General features: G+C 39.7%; 1 protein-coding gene across 1 annotated transcript in view; it reads right to left on the bottom strand.

Moving 5' to 3' along the window:
- Nucleotides 1-22,195, bottom strand: part of LOC107559532 (pre-mRNA-processing factor 40 homolog A-like) — a 39,418-nt gene that overhangs the window by 541 nt on the left and 16,682 nt on the right. The window contains exons 14-23 of the mRNA XM_016243390.1: nucleotides 21,864-21,972; nucleotides 20,636-20,786; nucleotides 20,360-20,493; nucleotides 17,652-17,766; nucleotides 17,246-17,337; nucleotides 16,993-17,151; nucleotides 13,725-13,823; nucleotides 4,035-4,128; nucleotides 3,861-3,922; nucleotides 67-204 (exon numbers count right to left, since the gene is read on the bottom strand). Coding sequence (XP_016098876.1) covers nucleotides 67-204; nucleotides 3,861-3,922; nucleotides 4,035-4,128; nucleotides 13,725-13,823; nucleotides 16,993-17,151; nucleotides 17,246-17,337; nucleotides 17,652-17,766; nucleotides 20,360-20,493; nucleotides 20,636-20,786; nucleotides 21,864-21,972 — 1,153 coding nt within the window. The remainder of the gene's footprint in view (nucleotides 1-66; nucleotides 205-3,860; nucleotides 3,923-4,034; nucleotides 4,129-13,724; nucleotides 13,824-16,992; nucleotides 17,152-17,245; nucleotides 17,338-17,651; nucleotides 17,767-20,359; nucleotides 20,494-20,635; nucleotides 20,787-21,863; nucleotides 21,973-22,195) is intronic.

Here is a 22,195-nt window from a genome sequence, read left to right as displayed (position 1 = left end):
GAGGGCTTCAGATCTCATCTGGGTAAATAAGACTCTACAGACACCGTCTCAGATATGATCTCTTACCTCTTCTTTTGTACTCTTTCTTTTGGGGGATTTCTGTTTGGATTCTCCACGTGACTTCCCTCTGGATTTGTCGTTCTCTTTATCCTTCTCTTTCTCTCTTCCTTTCCGCTCTTTCTCTCCTTCAGACTCAGGGGAGGCCTGCAAAAAAAGGAAGAAAAAAAAACGTGATATTCACCATATTGCTCATTATCCTATAATAGCCATTTAGAGTTGTACACGTTATAAAACAATGTTATTTAATGAATGAGAGTAAACATAGCATCATAGAACTGAACATACAGTTCTGGGTATTTAATAAACACTCATTTAATACACTGTACATTCAATCCCAGAGACAGACACTTGTTAAATCAATAACTGATGGAGAAAGCCCTTCTTTAACAGCCAATTCAAGTAAGATCATTTGAGATCTTTACAATTATTCCAATTCAACAAATACAAAACATCTCTTATAACTAGGAACTTGAATTTTCTGTAAAGCTGCTTTGCATCGATTTGTATCTTGAAAAGCACTGAATAATGATCATTTTAAGTAGAGTTGGATTCAGTTCAAACACAGTATGTCCTAATTATATGCTTAAATATACTAAAAGCCAATCCAATGGGTAGAAATCATCAAGTTGCTTCAGTCCAGTAAGTGTTCATCTTGAAATATTACTAAAAATAAAATAAAAATATTCTTACATTTATTTTGTAAAAAAAAAAAAAACGTAAAGATTTCACAGCAAGAACTAAGTACTAAAGGGGAACATTTTTAGAATTATACGAAAGGCATTTTGTTTGCTGGAAAGTATAACAATTGACCTATCGGTAAGCCCCTCCCCTCGAACGCAGATGAGCCAATGGCAGTCGAGTATCAGTTGCACGGGGAGCAGAACTCGGACACCTTTAGGTTCCAGTGCCATAGAGAAACATGGAAAGATCCGAAGCTCGCATATAATGAATTCATCTTCCAAACCGTTTTTGTCTTATTATAAGTGTACCGTAGTGATTCGGAATAAGTACTTATATTTGGACTATTGTAGCCTGGTCGTAACAGTAACATACCTGTGTGAATCGCCATAGACAAACTTAGAGAAGTAGCTCCGGCTGGAATATTCTTCCGAGGGATGTGTGCAGTAGAGCCCGACTGATATATCGTTTAGCCAATATTATTGGCCGATATGAGCCTGTCGCCGATATATCGGTATCGGCGAATATGCCGCCGATATGAAAGTTTTTTTTTACAGAGCATATAACGCAGATAAAATACTTGAAATGGTGTAATTACTTAGTTTGTGCTCCATTGTTTGCTACTGGCAACCTGGATGAAATGCTTTAAAGCTTAAGTCTATGGAAAACCATTGAAACTTTGAACGGCCATATCTCCGTAACGGCGCGGTGGATCCGCACCAAATTCGGGGGATCCCTTCAGCTCGAGGAACCCTCGAGAAACGCAAATCTAGTGTACATCTCGAGGCCCTCTTTCGAATGAGACCACCCCCGCATCGATAGCCCCCGGGGTTCGGGAGTTACGGGCGGTTAAATTCACCGGCCAACGCCGATCGATCTAGTGATTCCGGGGTGCTACCGACGCTCGGAGGGTGGCGTTCGAGAGGGCTCCTCGAGCTGAAGGGATCCCCCGAATTTGCTAGAGATCCGCCGGCGCGTTCACGAGATAGTGACACCATTCAACAACATTTAACTGCAGTAAGGAGGTCTCTTGTTCAGGCAGCAGCATTCAAGCGTTGTCTTATTCGACCGTAAGTGCCCTGCGAAGTGGACTACACATAATATTCCGCCATGACTCCAGTTCCAAGGGAACGTACACATTGCATTCAAAGGGCATTAAAGTGCGCGAGATGTGAACTTATATTTACAAATTATGTCACACTTCACACTTCTCTAGTAAGTTTCGTCTGTGTGAAGACAGTAGCGCAAATCCGTGAATGAATGTTCCAAAGTGAAATAAACTTCAACGGATTAAAGTTGAATGGAATTTAATTGAATTAAAGTTGAATAAACTTTAACTTTACTGTTCAGTGCACTGATGTCAGACTCATTTTGAATAAAGTTTTGTTAAATTGTTAAATGCCCTGCCTCCATCATTACGTATCTTTGTGCAGTTCTGTTTATTAACCACTAGAGCGCTAAAAGTTACATAGTGCTGCTTTTAATGGTGTTTATGCTACAAAAATTGAAAAAACGATGTGCCTGCGGTGCTTGTAACACTGATTCCAGTTATCCTGAGAGGATAGGCAATGTAATTCATTTTATTCCATTTTCAAAATCCAACCAAAACAGAGCAAAATGTTCCTAAGCATTCAACCACAATCACAATGAAGACGAAAACATTCATTTTCTGATTGTCATACTCTCATTAAGTTACACTTTTCATCTCCTCAAGCAGAACATTAATGTCATCTTGTGCTTCAGCAAGGTATCTCTGGCTAAAACTAGCTAACGTTAGCATTAAAAGTTAGTGAGTCCATGCTAACGTACAAACCTAAATAGCGAACTGTTCTCACGTCATGTACTATGCAGTGAAAGTCAAAAACACATAATCGAAGGTCTATATTAGAGTGCCTCTCCATATTAATCTTGTTAAATGTAAATTAATTTAATTTAATCTTACTCTGCGGTATATGAACAGTGTTGATCCTGCATGTTATCATGGCGATCGTGACGACCGTAACTCCCATTTGCATTGTGATCTGTATTTTTACATATTTATTTTAATATCTTTTATATATCCCTCCATGGCATATTTAAGTCCCACTTGAAGGTCCATCTGTGTCCCAAATGTATCAGAAGCACCTCGGAAGAAGGTTTTTACTGACAGCTGTCATTGTAAGACAGTGAGCAACTCCGTTTGTTTGTCTGAGTGAGCAACAGTAACTAAGGGGGGCGGGGCTTGCCGATAGGTCAATTAGACAACAGAAGGCATGTAACAGATGGTGTCCAACAACTTTTTCAGCAATGGTTTGGGAACCACTGTGAAAAGCATTGTAACTTATTTTGTCCAAGTCATTACAAACTGATACAAACTAATACCTCATGAGAGATTAGTTCCGAGTCCGACTACACTAGTCCCCGCCGCATTCCATCTTCATTTGATCCTCTAACTCTAGCACTCTTTATTCTAACTCTATTTATCTATTGGTTTTCTCTTTTTTTCATAAAAAAAAAACACTTGACCCTCTTACACTCGATTCTATTTCTATCCTAACTACTTTTCTTTTTATTAAAAAAATGACCCTCTAACACTAGCATTCTCTGTTTTTTTTTTTTTACTAGTTTTATTTTTATTTAAAAAAGACCCTCTAACACGAGCGTTCCATATTCTTTTTCCCCCCTATTCTATCTACTTGTTTTCTTTTTATTTATTTTATTAAAAAAAAAAAAAAACCTTGTCATAGCACTTGGATATTATTGCAGGTTTTTTAGTAAGTCAGATTCCTCATCAAATGCAAAAGGAAAAAGTATTAGATAGTTTTGAGTCGTTCGCTACTCACTGATTTGTGTCGTCTTTTCTTTCCCTTCTTCTTGTGTTTCTTAGATTTCTTGCAACTCCTCTCTGTAAAGATCAAGATACTAGTTTTATTTTTATTTAAAAAAGACCCTCTAACACGAGCGTTCCATATTCTTTTTCCCCCCTATTCTATCTACTTGTTTTTTTTTTATTTATTTTATTAAAAAAAAAAAAAACCTTGTCATAGCACTTGGATATTATTGCAGGTTTTTTAGTAAGTCAGATTCCTCATCAAATGCACAAGGAAAAAGTATTAGAGAGTTTTGAGTCGTTCGCTACTCACTGATTTGTGTCGTCTTTTCTTTCCCTTCTTCTTGTGTTTCTTAGATTTCTTGCAACTCCTCTCTGTAAAGATCAAGATCAGATGATCATTGAGAGACTGCTGTTAAACGGTCATGATGTATTCAGTATTGATGTGTTGTGCAGGACACGGATATCGATCCTAAACGTCACTGACCAGATTCCCCAGAGGACGAGTGCTCGGATGGAGATTTAGAAGCGGAGTGTTTCTTCTTCTTCGAGTGATACTCATCATCCTCCGACTCCGAGCCCTTCCGTGAACAAACACACAGGACACAGTTTAGGAGGATGAGTGAGAGTGAGTCTTGAGTAAATGCATACCTCAAATCCCCAGTTATAAACATGAGCCGCGTCCAAAAGTTAAAGGGGGAGGTGTTGCTACAATATTTTCAGTATTTCTCAGAGGGCGGGCTTCAAGTATAACTCGTTTGAAGTAATGGTGCTTCATATAACATTATCCAGAGAAAAAAGTGTTAATGATAAATCCCCTATGATGTTTGTACTGGCTACTGTATACAGGCTTTATTAAAGAATTTGCTGATTTTCTATCAGAGTTAGTGCTGGCTGCAGATAAAGTCTTAATTGGTGGTGATTTTAATATCCATGTTGAAAATGATAAAAATGCTTTGGGATTAGCATTCATAGACATTCTTAACTCCATTGGGTCAGTGTCAGGTCCAACTCATTGTCTAAATCATACTCTAGATTTAATACGGTCACGTGGAATTGATGTTAACGGTGTTGAAATTCTACAGCAAAGCGATGACATCTCAGATCACTATCTAGCCTTGTGCAAATTTCATATAGCTAAAACTGTAAATTCTACTCCTTTTTACCAGTATGGTAGAACCATCACTTCTACCACAAAAGACTGCTTTGTAAGTAATCTTCCTTATCTAAATTCCTCAGCATATCCAATAGCTCAGAAAAAACTTGATAATGTAACAGAAACTATGGACTCTCTCTTTTCTAGCATTTCAGATACGGTTGCTCCTTTGCGCTTAAGGAAGATTAAGGAAAACAGTCTGACACCGTGGTATAATGAGCACACTCGCGCCCTAAAGAGAGCAGCTCGGAAAATGGAGCACAGCTGGAGGAAAACAAAACTAGAGGTATTTCGTGTTGCATGGAGGGAAAGTACCCTATCCTACAGAAAAGTACAGTTTCACATCAGATAGTGTACTATAATTCCACTCATACTCTACTATAGGACAAGAAGATTTTTATAAAATTGTTAAATCATCTAAACCAACAACATGTATGCTAGACCCTATTCCATCTAAGCTCCTAAAAGAGGTGCTTCCAGAAGTCATAGATCCTCTTCTGACTATTATTCATTCGTCATTGTCATTAGGATATGTCCCCAAAACCTTCAAACTGGCTGTTATTAAGCCTCTCATTAAAAAAAACACAACTTGACCCCAAATATCTAGTTAATTACAGACCAATCTCAAATCTTCCTTTTCTGTCAAAGATACTAGAAGAGGTAGCATCCACACAATTATAATCCTTCTTAGAGAAAAATGGTCAGGTCGGGTCAGATTTCCAGTCAGGATTTAGACTATCATAGTACTGAGACTGCTCTCATTAGAGTTACAAATGACCTGCTCTTATCATCTGATCATGGTTGTATCTCTCTATTAGTGCTATTGGATCTTAGCACTGCATTTGACACCATCGACCACAACATTCTTTTGAATAGACTACAAAATTTTGTTGGCATTAGTGGAAGTCCATTAGCATGGTTTAAATCGTACTTATCTGACCGCCATCAATTCGTAGCAGTGAATGAAGAGGTATCATATCGATCACAAGTGCAGTATGGAGTACCTCAAGGCTCAGTACTAGGGCCGTTACTCTTCATGCGTTATATGTTACCTTTGGGAGATATCATAAGGAAACATGGTGTTAGCTTTCACTGTTATGCTGATGATACTGAGCTCTATATATCGCCCGGCGAAACATACCAATTTGAAAAGCTAACGGAATGCATAGTCAATATAAAAAACTGGATGACGAGTAATTTCTTACTGCTAAATTCTGAAAAAAAAACCCAGAGGTGTTAATTATAGGACCTAAAACCTTTGCATGTAATAACCTAGAACACTGTCTAACACTTGATGGCTGCTCTGTCAATTCTTCGTCATCAGTTAGGAACCTAGGTGTGCTATTTGATAACAATCTTTCCTTTGAAAGCCAAATTTCTAGCATTTGTAAAACTGCATTTTCCATCTCAAAAATATACAGTATCTCACAGAAGGGAGTACACCCCTCACATTTTTGTAAATATTTTATTATATCTTTTCATGTGACTACACTGAAGAAATTACACTTTGCTACAATGTAAAGTAGTGAGTGTACAGCTCGTACAACAGTGTAAATTTGCTGTCCCCTCAAAATAACAACACACAGCCATTAATGTCTAAACCGCTGGCCACAAAAGTGAGTACACCCCTAAGTGAAAATGTCCAAATTGGGCCCAATTAGCCATTTTCTCTCTAAATGAGTGTCATGTGACTCATCAGTGTTACAAGGTCTCAGGTGTGAATGGGGAGCAGGTGTGTTAAATTTGGTGTTATCGCTCTTACTCTCTCATACAGGTCACTGGAAGTTCAACATGGCACCTCGTGGCAAAGAACTCTGAGGATTTGAAAAAAAGAATTGTTGCTCTACATAAAGATGGTGTAGGCTATAAGAAGATTGCCAAGATCCTGAAACTGAGCTCCAGCACGGTGGCCAAGACCATACAGCGGTTTAACAGGACAGGTTCCACTCAGAACAGGCCTCACCATGGTCGATCAAAGAAGTTGAGTGCACGTGCTCAGCGTCGTATCCAGAGGTTGCGTTTGGGAAATAGGCGTATGAGTGCTGCCAGCATTGCTGCAGAGGTTGAAGGGGTGGGGGGTCAGCCTGTCAGTGCTCAGACCATACGCCGCACACTGCATCAAATTGGTCTGCATGGCTGTTGTCCCAGAAGGAAGCCTCTTCTAAAGATGATGCACAAGAAAGCCCGCAAACAGTTTGCTGAAGACAAGCAGACTAAGGACATGGATTACTGGAACCATGTCCTGTGGTCTGATGAGACCAAGATAAACTCATTTGGTTCAGATGGTGTCAAGCGTGGTTTCTTCAGTAGAACACATTTGATGATTTTTAAGTCCAACCGTTGCAGTCTATATATAATGCATATAATGCATGGCAATGGTAACAAATCTATGAGAATAAAAAAAAACATGCACAGACAAATCCAAATTAAACCCTGCGGCTCTTGACGACTCATTGATGTCCTAAGACACGAAACAGAGTCGTGCGCTTTGCTGTAGTGAGAGCGATCAACAAAGCCGTCTTTAAAGAAAGACGCCGCAAATCAATGCCCTCTAATGGTTCAAACGGAGGCTGTGAAAGCGCATCCAGAACCACCGTTAAGTCCCAGGACGGGATCAGGGATTTAGTGACCGGACGGAGCCGTCTCGCTCCCCTCATAAACCGACAAATCAGGGGGTGCTGACCTATCGTTCCCGAATCCAGCCCCCCATGACATGCTGAAATAGCTGAACGATAGACCTTTACAGTCGAAAAGGCTCTACCTTTATCCAATAGTTCTTGCATAAAGCAAAGAACATCCGATACAGAGCATAAAAACAAAGTAATATGCCTCTCTGCACACCATCGCTCAAACACTCTCCATTTGTGACCATACAGAGAGCGTGTGGAGGCTGCCCTCACACTCTGTATTGTGTCAATCACGTTAGAGGATAACGCGATGGCATTTAAATTCATCCTCTCACGGGCCAAGCCCACAGAGCTACTTTGTGGGGTGCGGGATGAAATATCTCCCTGTTCGCCTGAGAAAGAAGGTCCCTGCGCAACGGGAGAGGCCAGGGTTGATCGTATAGAAGTGGAATTATTTCCGCTATCCACAGTTTTCCCGGCCAATATGGTGCAATCAGAATCAGTCAATGTCTGAATTCCCGTACTCTTTGTAATGTTGGCCCGATGAGACTTAGCGGGGGAAATGCATACAACAATGCGTTTGGCCACGGGTGGGCTAGAGCATCCACACCAGAGGTGCATCCTCTCCCACTAGGGAAAAAACCAGAGGGCACTGAGCGTTTTCTCACGATGCGAAGAGATCTACGGCAGCCTGTCCGTATCTCTGCCACAACTGAATCACCACCTGTGGGTGAAGTGCCCAATCTCCGTAACAGGGATTCCTTCTGGACAACAGATCCGCTCCCCTGTTCATTGTACCCGGCACGTGTGTTGCACGAAGCGACAGAACCGAGTGCTGCTCCACACAATTAGTCTGTGAGCTAGACTGTGAAGCCGTCGAGAGCGCAGGCCCCCTTGTCTGTTTATGTACGCCACCACTATAGTGTTGTCTGATCTGATCAGCACATGAAATCCCTGAAGGAAATTAATAAAGTGGTTTAAGGCTAGTAGCACCGTTAGTAGTTCCAGGTAATTTATGTGGTTTTCCCTCTGAGAAGGAGACCACCCCCCCCGCACCACTCTGCCTTCGAACACTGCACCCCAGCCCGTAAGTGACGCATGTGAAAATAGGGTCATTGTATCCCTTTCTGCCTGCTGCGGTGACTGTGCGCAGAGCAAAAGGTCGTCCAAATAGGCTAATACTCTGCTTGACGCAGCGGTGTCAGAGCAGCCTCTACACATTTGCTGAAGGTTCTCGGTGCGAGAGACAAACCGAATGCAATCCTTTGATACTCGTAAGCTCTGCCCTGATAAGCAAACCTGAGAAATTTCCTGTGTGCAGGAAATATTTCTATATGGAAGTAAGCGTCCTTGAGATCTATCGATGTGAACCAATCTCCTTGACGCACTACTTGTGATAACATTCGTAAGTTGAGCATTTTGAACCTGTATTTCCTGAGGTGTTTGTTCAGGGCCCACAAATCTAAAATAGGGCGGAGACCCCCACCTTTTTTGGGAATCACAAAGTACCGGGAGTAAAACCCTTTGCTGGCTTTCCTCTTGCAGCACCGTTCTTATCACTCCTTTGTTCAAGAGAGAAGATATTCCTTCCTCTAAAACCTGTGCCGATTCTCCCTGTGCTGTTGACATAACCACTCTTTTTGAAACTTGGTGGTTTTACAGCAAATTGGAGTCTGTAATCCTTCACTATTGTGGATAGAATCCACGGAGATACAGCGCATGCGCACTCCCCTTCACTCACTGGTGGTAAAAGGGGCATTGCAACTCCAGTGGGGAATCATTTGGTTTCGTTTTCATAATTTTTATTGTTGTTTTTATATTCTTCCCCGCCCTTGGCCTGGATGCGTGGGAGTTACTTTCGAGCAGGCTGATAAGGTCTGACGGGCGGTTTCCTTGGCAGGAAGGTTTTGGACACCTCTTCCTCCTCCTTTCTCAAATCACACTGTTGGCGCATGACTGTGACAGTCGAGCCAAACATTGCCTTGGGATCTACGGGGGCATCTAGAAATTCCACCTTTTCCTTTTCTGAAAGGCCTGAGAGACTGAGCCACAACGCTCTTTCTCCCACCACAGCTAACCCCATGCTCCTGCCACAGCTCTGAACTGCCCCACGTGATGTGCGGAGATTCAGATCGGCTATCACACAGATCTCCTCCCAAAGAGCTGGGTTCTGAGAGCCTGCGTCCAGCTGACGGCCCATCTCCTCCAACAGCTCCCCCTGGTATGCTGTCAGGAGAGCTGTCACATTAAGGGCCCTGACAGCCAGAGCAGAGGATTTATATATCTTTTGGAAAACCGCTCCGTTTTCCCAGGCAGCGTGGCGCCCGCCGACGAAAACGCTGCCCTGCATCCTGGATGCAAGTGGTTGGCTACTGAAAGCTCCACCTGTGGAGGGGTCAGCTAACCCCAGCTCCCCCATATCCTGAATGTCCAGTCGTGCAAAACTCTTAACAGGCACACGGTGGGAAAATTGGTTTGTCCCAGTGTCTTTTCATCTCCGCCATGCATGCCGGGACAGCCGGGATGAACTGTCTAACTGGTGCGAGGCGTGATGGCAATCTCTTACCATCGTAGAGATCCCTCTCTGCCCCTTGACTCACCTGCTGAGAGGACTAGTCAATGGAAAGCTTGGCCGCAGCCCTACGGCAAACTTCCAATACGTCTAACTCCACAGCAGAGGAAGAGGGTGGCTCCCCATTCTGGCTGCTTGGTGGACGAGATGTATTAGGAGGGAGGATAGCATCCTCCTCCTCCTCCTCTTCATCATCCTTCAGAAGATGGGGGGGGAGTTTATTTTATTATTAAAGTTTGTTGAAATGTTCGCCGGTTCCCGCCTCCTTCTCCCCGACCTACAAGCTACGAATGTAACATTTAAAATAAACTCAAAACAGCGCGACAGCCCCTCGCGGACGACTGTCGCACACAAACAAAACCAAAACACAAAATAAAATCCAGGCCTGGTCCAGGCCTCTCATCTTTCACTGTCGTCACTCCTCCTTTGCATCCTTCCAGAGCTCCTCGGTGAGACTCGCGACTGGCGAGTGGTGCAGGTGTCGCTCATTATCAATTACTCCACTGGCCCTGCTCCGTTCCCACGGCTCTCGGCCCCGCCCCTCTCGTCACAACACACTATTTTCCTATTTGATACTGTAAAGCTGCTTTGGCACAATCTGTATTGTCAAAAGCGCTATATAAATGAAGGTGACTTAACGACTCCAGACTGGATCATAATACAAATAATTCCCTTATTAGGCCTACTTTTTAAAGTCTTCTACAAAATGTATTGGAATTAGAATATGAAATCTATTCAGAAAATTCTAATATTAGAACAGAACTACACATTTATGGTAACACCCTTAACTGTAAAATTATCATTTTAACTAATTTTACAGTTCAAATAGTAAAAGACAAAAACAGACAAAAAGTATATAAACAAACCTCACATTTTAACTTTAAACCATTTTCTAAGAGAAGGAAAGATTCAAAATTATTGTTTTATACGGTATATAATTGGTCTGACTCGGATAAGAACTAGGGTTTGACGATGTCTACAAAATTGGCATTGGACGATGTCTACAGTGAAACATTGCGATGGGCGATGACATCGGCGGGGGCGAGGTGTAGTTAGGGGGTGTGCCCATAGCGTGAATCCTTATACGGCACGGAAAAAAATAACGATTCCTAACACCGTGTCTACACCAGATGCAAGTGGCGCAACAAAATACTATAGAACCACTGATCTATAATAGAGATTCATTATATATAGATCAGTTTATAGAACTCATTATAATCAGTGATGCTGTCAATACTGGTGCGCCACGACAAATCCCCAACAGTAAACTGCTGCAGCGTTCGATTTATGACGTGCTGACACAAATTTCAAATGATTTTCAAGTCGCTTTGTCATTTGGCCGCATCCAGTGTAGACAGACTTTAGCTGATGCGGAGCAGAGGGCGCGACACGACAACTGTTTCGTCTGGTGTAACGGTTGCCTATTACATTACAGTACATAAAATTTCACTTCCCAAGTAAACAAGAGTAAGGAGAGATGACTGAGGACGATGGCGAATGATTTGCAGATCCTCAGCACCACTGAAAAACATATAGGGCGAATTCCAACCGGAAGTGAGCATATGCCCTAATCCCTTTGAAGGGCAGAGCCCTTTGAAGTGTGTTCTTTTAAGGGTGTAAGGAAATGACTGACCAAATGTTACCTTGACAATGCTGTGCGTGCATGTAGCATTCTGCACTGCATTCTGCAAATATTTTTGCTCATTTTTTTTTTTTTATATTGTCTCAGTCTTATTTACTATTAAACTTTTTCAAACTAACCGTGCTTAAACTTGCTTACACTACCATCTTAAATAATATATCTATCACTGACGAACAATATTTTGTATCACATTAAAATAAAGACAAATTTAATCAGTCTATTCCACTTACGTTTGTATGTGAAGTCGAAACAACCCTAACTTTGCTTTAAAATGCATCACATGATCACAAACAGAAATCACTTCCGTGAAGGAATTCAGTTGATCACTTTCGTTTGGAACGACCCTATAATCTTTTAAAATGTGTGGTAAGTGTGGTTTTACAATCTGAGGTATGTTTTACATGAAGTTTAACGTTTATGATATATAAACAGACATAGCCATCCATAGAACCATATCTTTAAGCTAAAAGTATGTGTGCACTAATGTATGTGTGCACATAATCTGCACTACCAGTCAAAAGCTCATTAAGAATCCACCTTTTTCTTCAATGCGGAAGTAAGCCTATGGGTGAGACTTCCGGTTTATTACCCGCTATAAGTAAATAACGAGGAGAACAACAACGTGCAGTAAACGGTAAAACTGTTTGCACTACAAACCCGTGTGTTTATAATTAAGATAATGCATTAAAATAATATGATAAGACACACCAACTTTCAATATCAAGCAGCAAAACAAACTGTTTTGTTCAGCTAAAAATAGCTGCACGGAGTGGACACAGATGAGACCGGAAGCCAGACCCATAGAATTTACAAATGGCCGAGCCCATTTTAACGACAAGAAAAGGGTGGATAGGAATACGTTTTTTTGTGTGTTTAAAATAAGTATCTATGTGAATAAATTTAAGTGTAGATTTTTCATGTCATGGCAAAGCTGAACTTTCAGCATCATTACTCCAGTCATAAGTGTCACACTTCAGAAACCATTCTAATATGCTGATTTGGTTATCAATTATTATTAGTGCTCAATTGGTAATAATGGTACTCCGGAAACCTTTTTTTTCAGTATCCTTTAATGCATCACATGATCGCAAACGGAAATCACTTCCGTGAAGTGACCATCGCATGTTCCCTTCGCTAACAGACTTCTGGAAGGGCCCTTCGTGATGGGATTCAGTTGATCACTTTAGTTTGGAACGTCCCTATAATCTTGTAAAATGTGTGGCAAGTACTGCCGCTCCATAGTATAAACAGTGTACGTGCGATCGTGAATCTCGAAAGTGAAAGTGAAACTAAAATGTTCGTGCATGCAAAAGAAGTTTCCATGGCAGGTATAATAGTGGCTCCCTGATGCCCGAAATATATATGTAGTAGGCCTATCATTACCCAATGATATAACTGCGAGGGAAAATATTGAAATATATATATTTTCCTCCCATCTCGTATTAATTCCTTTTAGGGCTTCCGTATACAGGTCATTTTCTTTCCGAACACGGTATTGGGATGTGGCGGATTGCAGGGGGTATGGGATCATGATGCCGGCTCAACATCGTGATGTCTATCCTTCTGTAAAAGACCATTTTTAACTAAATCGAATGAGTTTCAAAACTGACAGTTCCGAAACATTGCTGTTAATCTAAATTGAATCAACATTGAATGGAGTCGAGCAGAATAACGACACCATTGCCTTCTATAGAGCTGCTAAAAGCTTAATTGAATGTTTCATAATTGATGAACTTTACACAGCAATTGAACAGCTATTGAACTGAATCAACACTGAACTGCCTGCAGCTGAATAATGACTTTTTAGAGCTGCTTTACAGCATCATTTTGATTTGTCTCATATGTAATGAAGTTTGCATCATTGATTCTTTTATTCTCCAGTTTATTACTGTGAAGCTGCTTTGAAAAATGCATATTCATTCTCTGACAGGTGAAGCATATGCGAACGCAGAAATACAGCAGGTACATAAAGCAGTGCTGCATTGTATTAGGCATTATATAGTAGTTATGAAGAAGAAAATAAAAAAGCCATTGAAACTTTTCTGAAGACAGTCGGATCTCTTCAGAGATAGATTCATATAAAGTCCCACACATGGCCATTTCAATGTCAGAATGGCAGATTTTTGCAAAAGCCGATGAGTTTGCAGGTATGAAATGAGATGGCTAGAGGAAGTACTCACTGATCGAGATCGGGAACGTTTTCTGTGGTGTTTCTTGGATTTCTTCGAGTGTTTTTTAGTCTTTGAATGATGATGTTGACACTCGTGCTGTAGAGAGAGAGATCACAGACATGACCACTGAATATCTGATTCTGATCAGCTGAAAGGCTTTCCAAGTTTAATTTACTTTTAAAAGAGTTAAGATACAAAAACTTAGCAGGTCACAAGACAAACTGTGGTACATGTGGTATAAAAGGAAAAATTCTGAAATGTCGAATTACTGAACATGAATACACACTCAGCCCTGAATCAATTCTTTTAAAAATGAAACTGGGCTGCGTTTCTCAAAAGCATCGTAAGCCCAAGTTGATGGTAGCTCCATTGGTTTCAATGGATCTACTACGGTGTTAATTTTGACAGGCATTTTTGATTTAGTCTGTCTTTATCTTGAAACGAAAATGCTTAATAGTCTTAGTCACATTTTAGTCATTTGAGTCTTTCATAGTTTTAGTCGACGAAAAGTCATTGCATTTGTCAACTTTTAGTCATTACTTTGTCAAACTGCAGTTATCAACATTTATTTTGGTAGCTATTTTATATGTAGTCTTCAAACAAAAATAGTCATTAATTCTTCTCTCTTTAGACCAAATCAATTAAGCTTATGAGAAATTTGAATCAAGGATTGGAGAAATTTGAATCAAGGATTGGAAAAACTTGAATAAATTATGACAATTTTCATTTTTGTGTGAACTATCCTTTAACAGTAGTGAAAAGGGAGCAATGTATACAAAGTATAGTTGTTCATATATAATATATAATTTATAATATTTATAATTTTTGAAAAAGAAGCAGAATAAGGCAATAAGACAAATACGAAAGAGATACAAATTAAACTGATTTTTCAGATACAGTAGGCTTACTTAACATTTATTTAACATCTTTTGTTGGTTAACATTAATGACATGGATAGGTACTTAATTAGGAATGCTGTCCCTTTAAGATGGAAGGCATGCATGTAATACTAACACACATCCAGTTTTCATCCACCTGTTTACGTTCACTTAATCCATAACCGACTATATGTAGATACTCTACATCATAGACATTTGGACTGCTGTGTGTGTATTTGAGCGCTGAGAACTGATCGCGCGCTGTATATGAGAATTGAAGAAGTGGAGCATGCGCGAGAGAGACCACTTCTATCAGTGCAATTCCACCTATCCCGCCTTCACTAACTTTAAGTTAATTGACAACGAATTGTGACTTCCGGGAAAAACGGGACATCTGGTCACCTTATACCTAACCCTTCGGGTGCTGAGGCCATTGTTTCAGATCGCTCGTTCGCGTTTTGGTAGTCCATCCATCCACTGCGGCTGCCATACTGAGACTAGATATGCAAACGCCCCTCATCCGATTGCTATCCAATGACAGGGATGCACATTTTGAAGGACAAGACAGTAACCTATAGGATGCATTTTGAATGTCCGGTAGTCCTCAAATAACATTATAGTTCCGTCTCATCTTGTTAACGAAGACGCGGCATAAATTTTGTCATAGTTTTTATCATCAGATATTAGTTTTAGCTCGTCATCGTCTCGTCACAGAAAAAATGTTTGTTAACGAATATTTTTCGTCGTTGTCTTCGTTGACGAAATTAACACTGGTCTACTATGTACTTAAGCTTATGATGCTTTTGGGAAACGCAGCCCTGGTTGCTTAAAAAAGGCCTTGTAAAAATGTTTATAATTCTATCATACCTCTAGCATTTAATGTGTTTGAAATAAGTATCTATGTGAATAAATTTAAGTGTAGATTTTTCATGTAATGGCAAAGCTGAACTTTCAGCATCATTACTCCAGTCATAAGTGTCACACTTCAGAAACCATTCTAATATGCTGATTTGGTTATCAATTATTATTAGTGCTCAATTGTTAATAACAGTACTCCGTAAACCAATTTTTTCAGTATCCTTTAATGAAAAGAAAGTTCAAAAGAATAGCATTTATTTGAAAAATATTTTGTAACATTATACATGCATTTACTGTCGCTTTCTATTACTGCACACTTGCCGAATAAAAGTGTTTTTTAATCTAACCCTAACTCTTGAGTAGTGCATTGTAGTGTATGACCAAAAATGTATAGCACGGTATTTTTCAAAATTATACCGGTTTCACGGTACATGACGGTATTTTTTTTTTAATGCAAGACCGAGTGTTAACTATATTTTCTACTGATTGAGGGAGGAAATACTGCAGTATATTGACTTAGAATGCCCTATTTTACTGTCATGATCAGTGAACATCGTCAAAAAATACCACACTAAATAGTGACCAAACACAACACTTTTAATACATGTTAACCAGGAGTCACTCTCATTTATAATCACGGCATCGTCTGATAAAATCAACATGCATCTACACTAAAGAGCGGCTATGCGGTTGTTTTGGCTATATTACTTTTTTGTCTCATGCAGCACACTGCCTGCGTCTGAGTAACAAACTAAAAAAAACAACAAACAAAAGAGTGCATGTGATATTTATAATTCCAAAGAATCAGTAAGCGACAGGTGCTAGGAAACACTGTTTTGTACTCATTTATATCTGGTTCTGCAATCGCGCGTGTGTGTGTGTGTGTGTGTGTGAGAGACGCGGGAGCTGATGGCAGGGGGCGGTGGATATTTGTGGCAGTCAGTGTGGCAGTCAGTTCTTCTGTGTCATCACGTTCTATTAGTTCTACAGCTTCAGTTTCTGAACTTTCACGCTTAGTAACACATACAGCTGTTCCCTCACCACAGTGCAACAGTGAAAAGGGACCCCTTTCAAACAGTGTTGCATTCCGAACGTTGTTTAAGCGACATACACCAGTATTGCGGTATTTTAAAAATGCATATCATAACAAAAATAAACACCGGTATTCGGTATGAACCGGTATACCGCCCAGCACTAGCGCATTGGTACATTAAGTTTGCTTTTTCAACATTTAGATATCCCAGTCTTTATGATTTTCTCTTCCATATTTTCCTTTTATTTGCCATAATAATGTTTCTTTGTTATTGATGTTTGTTCTTCCACCAACCAACAAGTTTCCTGCATTAAAATACTTATGCTGTAATTAGTTTAGTAGTACATGAGTTACAGCCTCATAACTCAATGACACACTCACCTACGTCCTTTCTCTTGTCCTTAGGTTACCAAGTATTCAATCCCAGGGTCAACCCTTTTTTCTATTATGTGCAAATAAACCTTTCACAGCCTTCATGTCAGATGGAAAGCATAATGTTTTGCCTTTAATTTGAATAGGAGTATAAATAACAGCAGGGCAGTCTGCTTACACTGTTGAAGGCCAGTTTGATGTTTCCTGCATCCAGCGTGGTGGCGCGTTTATCTGAGCTGATCACTGAGCCAAACTCCTCGAAGCCCGTGTTGATTTCCACCAGTAAGCCCTTATCCTGCACAAACACACACGCACACACACACACATTTCATCAAGGGCTTCAGCACTGATCTGATGTGAAACACTGACCATCACAGTCTCTCACTCACCTTCAGGATGTCTTTAATGATTCTCTTCTCATCATGATAACGAGCTTTCAGATCCTCCACGTAAAACTTGAATAAGTCCAGAGGGGTGGAGCCTAAAAAATATATATATATACACAAAGCATAACAACTTTTTACAATAAAAACACCAATATTTTAAAGCAACTCATCATAATTATGATATACAATAAACAACTATTCTGCTAAGTAATGTAGACTTAATCATAGGATACTATATTTAAGTGCTGATGTATATCAAAGTCATGTGGAGTTCAGAGAGTGTACTGGTGAAATGGAGACAGCGTCAGAAATGAGGACAGGACCCTTTTACATGTATTATTCATCAGCATCAAAGCCTGCCACGCTCTGAGTGTTTGTGCGAGAGAGAGAGAGAGAGAGAGAGAGAGACCTGGCTGGCCCAGCAACTTAAAGAAGCGGATATCAGCGCTGACGGTTGGGTACATCTCCATCCAGGCAGACATGGAGTGCAGCTGCCCGTGATCGTGAAGCTCATCCAGGAATTTCTGAAAAACACACACAACGCTTCACAAACATGCCAGTGCTCTTGTCCTTTACTCCTCAGTCAGTTCGGTTTAGCAGTCCTCATGTTCTTAGAGAGCAAAGCATTAACATCGGTAATGTTTTTAGCAAGCCACTGGTTATAAAAAATAACATTTATGCTTAGTTTGCTTTGGTAAGATTTTCAGTGTTTCAAAATTGCAAACAAGCACTCTAATATTTGTAATTTGATCCAAACCAGTCTGCAACAGTGTCAGTAGATAATAACATGTGAGGTTTAAAAGGATAGTTCACCCAAAAATGAAAATTCTGTCATTAATTACTGACCCTCATGTGGTTCCAAACCCGTTAGACCTTCGTTCATCTTCAGAACACAAACTAAGATATTTTTGATGAAATCCGAGAGCTTTCTGACCCTGCAAAGACAGCAAGGGTCCTAACATGATCAAGGTCCAGAAATGTAGCAAGGACATCGTTAAAATAATCCATGTGACATCAGGGGTTCAACCGTAATTTTACAAAGCTACGAGAATACTTTTTGTGCAGAAAAGACTTTATTCAACAGTTCGTCTCCTCCGCATCACCCTGTAGCGCAATTTTGGAGAGTATCTACTGAACGTAAATTGCGTATGCTGTTCTGTGTCAGCTGTGCCACACGGATACGCTGTTTACGTTCAAATCAAAGCGTAAACGACGTAAACAGCGTATCTGCGTGGCACAGCTGACACGGGTCTTACGGGTTTGGAACAACATGAGGGTGAACAAACATGAACAAAATTTTCATTTTGGGGTGAACTATCCCTTTAAATAGTACATTTCCAAATGTGTGGTTGACAATTCAGAGTCAGTTGTTATACGCAGTTTGAACCCATATTATTGATTCATTGCCAATTATCAATAATTCTCAATAAATTGCCTTAAACATGCCAGTGATGTTCCATTTATTTATTTAATTTAGGGATGCACCGAATGTTCGGCAACTGAAATTATTCGGCCGAAAATAGCCAAAAAAAACGTATTTCAGTGTTCGGCCGAATAAGCGAAAAGACCGAATAATATGTACCGAACAATTACTAACGCAATCAAATAGAGGCACGCACTAATGCAGCAAACATGTCGGCAGTGTGAAAGTATTAAATCTATCAGAGAAAGACGCAGAAATCATTACAAGCACGACGCACTGACAGCGAGAGACTGTTAAGTGCTGCATCACGTCTCCGATGAGAAGAGGTGGTTGATGCTGGTGGTTAGGTTACTGTATGATGATTGAAATCGCGAAATTATCTCAAACGATTAGTAAATAAACTGCAGAAAGTTATATTTTCTAATGCACGCACGAATTGCATGTATTCAAACAGCGCTGCACGAGCACTCAGCGCCAGGGTTCAAAGTCCAAAGCGCGAGGAAAATCTGTGCTGAAATGTGTTACTCGTCAGTTGCTCAGTAACATTTTTGTGATTTGTTTTTAAAGGCATGTGACAATGTGATACGTCAAACATCCTCCCAAATTTGTAATGAGAATCATTTATAAATCTGCATGCTGTCAACAAAAAGAAGCACTGAGATCTTCCTGTGGGTTTCTGCCAAAATAAAAGCAAGAACTCCATCGACATTCATAAATGATAGTATTGTAATTTTACTGTTGTTCTGTAAAATAAAATAAAAAAACACAATAATAATTAAAGCTGCAAGCAGCGATGATCGGGCCCTCGCACCCGGGTTCACCGCCAGCGGGCGGCTTTAGTAAAACAGTCAACGGCGAGCAATATGGATTTAAAGTGGTAGAGCAATTCCAATAGGGTCCTCACACCATCGGTGCTCGGGCCCTAATGATAATAATTACACTACAACAACTCTAATACATTTATTATAACATTCACAGTGTTCTGTAATATCTGTAATATTTTCAAATTTTTTAAAAGAATTTTCTTCTGCTCAGCAAGGCTGCCTTTATTTGTACAGTAAAAAATACATGCCTGATTCAAGTCTCAAAAATGGCCAAAAATATTATTTTACGAATTTATTAATTTTAAGTTAAATTGAGCTTTGTTGGTATAATGTCTGCTAGAATGTAAAAAAAAAAAAGGTCAGTGTTAAGTAAATATTTTTAAATTATGTTTTGTAATTTATTTTTTTATTTGAAAAGCAAGACAAAACAGTAAAAAGCACATTTTGGCTATTTAACTTATGCAATAATAAGCCTACAAAATAGGCCTACATGGGGGAAAAAATATGAAAAACCATGTTCGGTATTCGGCCTTCAGCCCAGTGTTTCATTTTGTTCGGCTTCAGCCAAGAATTTTCATTTCGGTGCATTCCTAATTTAATTATTAATTTATTTAATTCTGGCTTCCTGTCTGCACAATGATCTGTAGTACCCTAAACTCGGTCAAACAGATCATCTGTCATCACAGACATCAGCTGATATTCCAGCATCAAGTTCCAATTAATCAAGGTGAGAGCTTTTCATATTAGAAAGCTGGACACGTGATGCGGCGGACACACCAGGACAGAGTCTCACGTGCGAGTGTGTGCGCGCGTGTGAGTGAGTGTGTGTGCGCGTGTGAGTGAGTGAGTGTGTGAGTGAGTGAGTGTCACCTGGAAAGCCTCTCTGTTCTTGCGCTGTCTGCGTCTCTCTCGCAGCAGAGTTTTCTGTTTCTCTTCCTCCTCCTCTTTCTCGAGAGCACGGATGTGTTCCTCAAAACAGATCAGAGCATCTTCCTTGTCCATGTCTAACGCACACACAGACACAAAGATAAAAGCTTCCTCTATATCAAACACACTCGCTCTCATTATGCAGGTTAAAAGCATCACCGTGTGGAGGTGGCAGTACAGTGTGTGTGTGTGTGTGTGTGTGTGTGCACGTGTTCATACTCTGTAGCTCCTCATCTTCAGCAAAGGTGGGGTTATCCAGTAGGTACTGCTGTGCCTCAGACCACGTAGTTCTGTACGTCACATTGGCCATATTGTCCAAAATGTTCTTCAGAGCTTCCCAGTTCCTCTTCCTCAGCTGCTTGGCTTGTTCCTGATAGAAAGCATCGAGTTAGGATCATGTAAAATTAGACTGCAGACAGGACAAGAACTATATATATATAGGGAGGGCTTTTTAAAATAAAAAATTTGATGAACAAAAAATAAAGCAAAGATACAACTCCAAATTCTGAGTAGATGATTTATATTTGAAGTTTTTGTTTAACATACACTACCGGTCAAAAGTTTGGGATCAGAACGATTTTTCATGTTTTTTTACTAGAGTTTCTTATGCTCATCAAGGCAGCATTTATTTGATCAAAAACACAAGTAATATTGTGAAATATTATTACGATGTAAAATAATTTTTTTCTATTTTAATATACTTTAAAATATAATTTATTTCTGTGATCAAAGCTGTATTTTCAGCATCATTACTCCAGTCTAAAGTGTCACATGATCTTCAGAAATCATAATAATATGACATTAAACATTACAAGTCTTACTGATCTCAAACGTTTGACCGGTAGTGTATATATATAAAAATCGAGCTGACTAAGCGCATGAAGAATTTTTGCACGGTTTATAAATGCCATTATTTTCTTGACAATTAAGCACATTTTCATGATGCAAAAACACTCGCATATAAAAGGCACTATTGATTGTATCAGGAGGTTTAAGCACAAATCTTAAACTTAAACATGAATTTTTAATTTAAATGCAACAAAAAAAATATTTTTGATTATATTAGTGGTTGGCAAATATAAACAGCCTACTGTTCAACTAATGAGTTATATTACTTGGAATAATTATTTACTGATCTCTTTTCTTCTAATAAACGGAATTACTTCTTGACAATGTTGATTGCAGTTGCTAAAGTTTTTTAATTATAATAAGCCACTGTGTGTTAGTGATTTTTTACAATGCGTCACACCTAACAACATCCCTTAATCACTGTAATGCACAGCCACATCTGGTTTATTGCTTTATAATTAATATTGGCATATTAAAATGCATCCTAATGAAAGTGATATCAGCATTTAAACCGTTTAATAGAAAAAACGAATTAGCAGGCTATTAGATTATCACTGCTCTCTCTTCTACAGTAATAAACAGAATCAGCCAATCAAACCTTCTCTTTCTTTGCTAAATAAAACAGCACATCTTCGTAGATCTCCAGCCGGTCTCTCTCGGGGACACATGACCACACCTCCTGATCGCCAAACATCTGCTCCGCTTTCCTGCACAAGACAAGATAAACAACCACTGCTTAAAGAACAACAACTTTTGCCATAATATTTAATAAAGCATGAGTTCATCCATGTGAATGAACGTTGCTGCAGGTCATAAGCTAGTCAGTAGGGGGCAGTGATATTACAGGATATTAACATCACAGAACTAGTAATTAATAACAGTCTCTCTGAGACCGTAAGACAGGTGCAGACAGGGACTCACGACAAACAA

The sequence above is a fragment of the Sinocyclocheilus grahami genome, unplaced genomic scaffold (genome assembly GCF_001515645.1).
Source record: "Sinocyclocheilus grahami isolate Dianchi unplaced genomic scaffold, SAMN03320097.WGS_v1.1 scaffold690.1, whole genome shotgun sequence".
Taxonomy (NCBI): Eukaryota; Metazoa; Chordata; class Actinopteri; order Cypriniformes; family Cyprinidae; genus Sinocyclocheilus; species Sinocyclocheilus grahami.
Note: the sequence above shows the minus strand (reverse complement) of the source record. Positions and strands in the feature narration are given on the sequence as shown.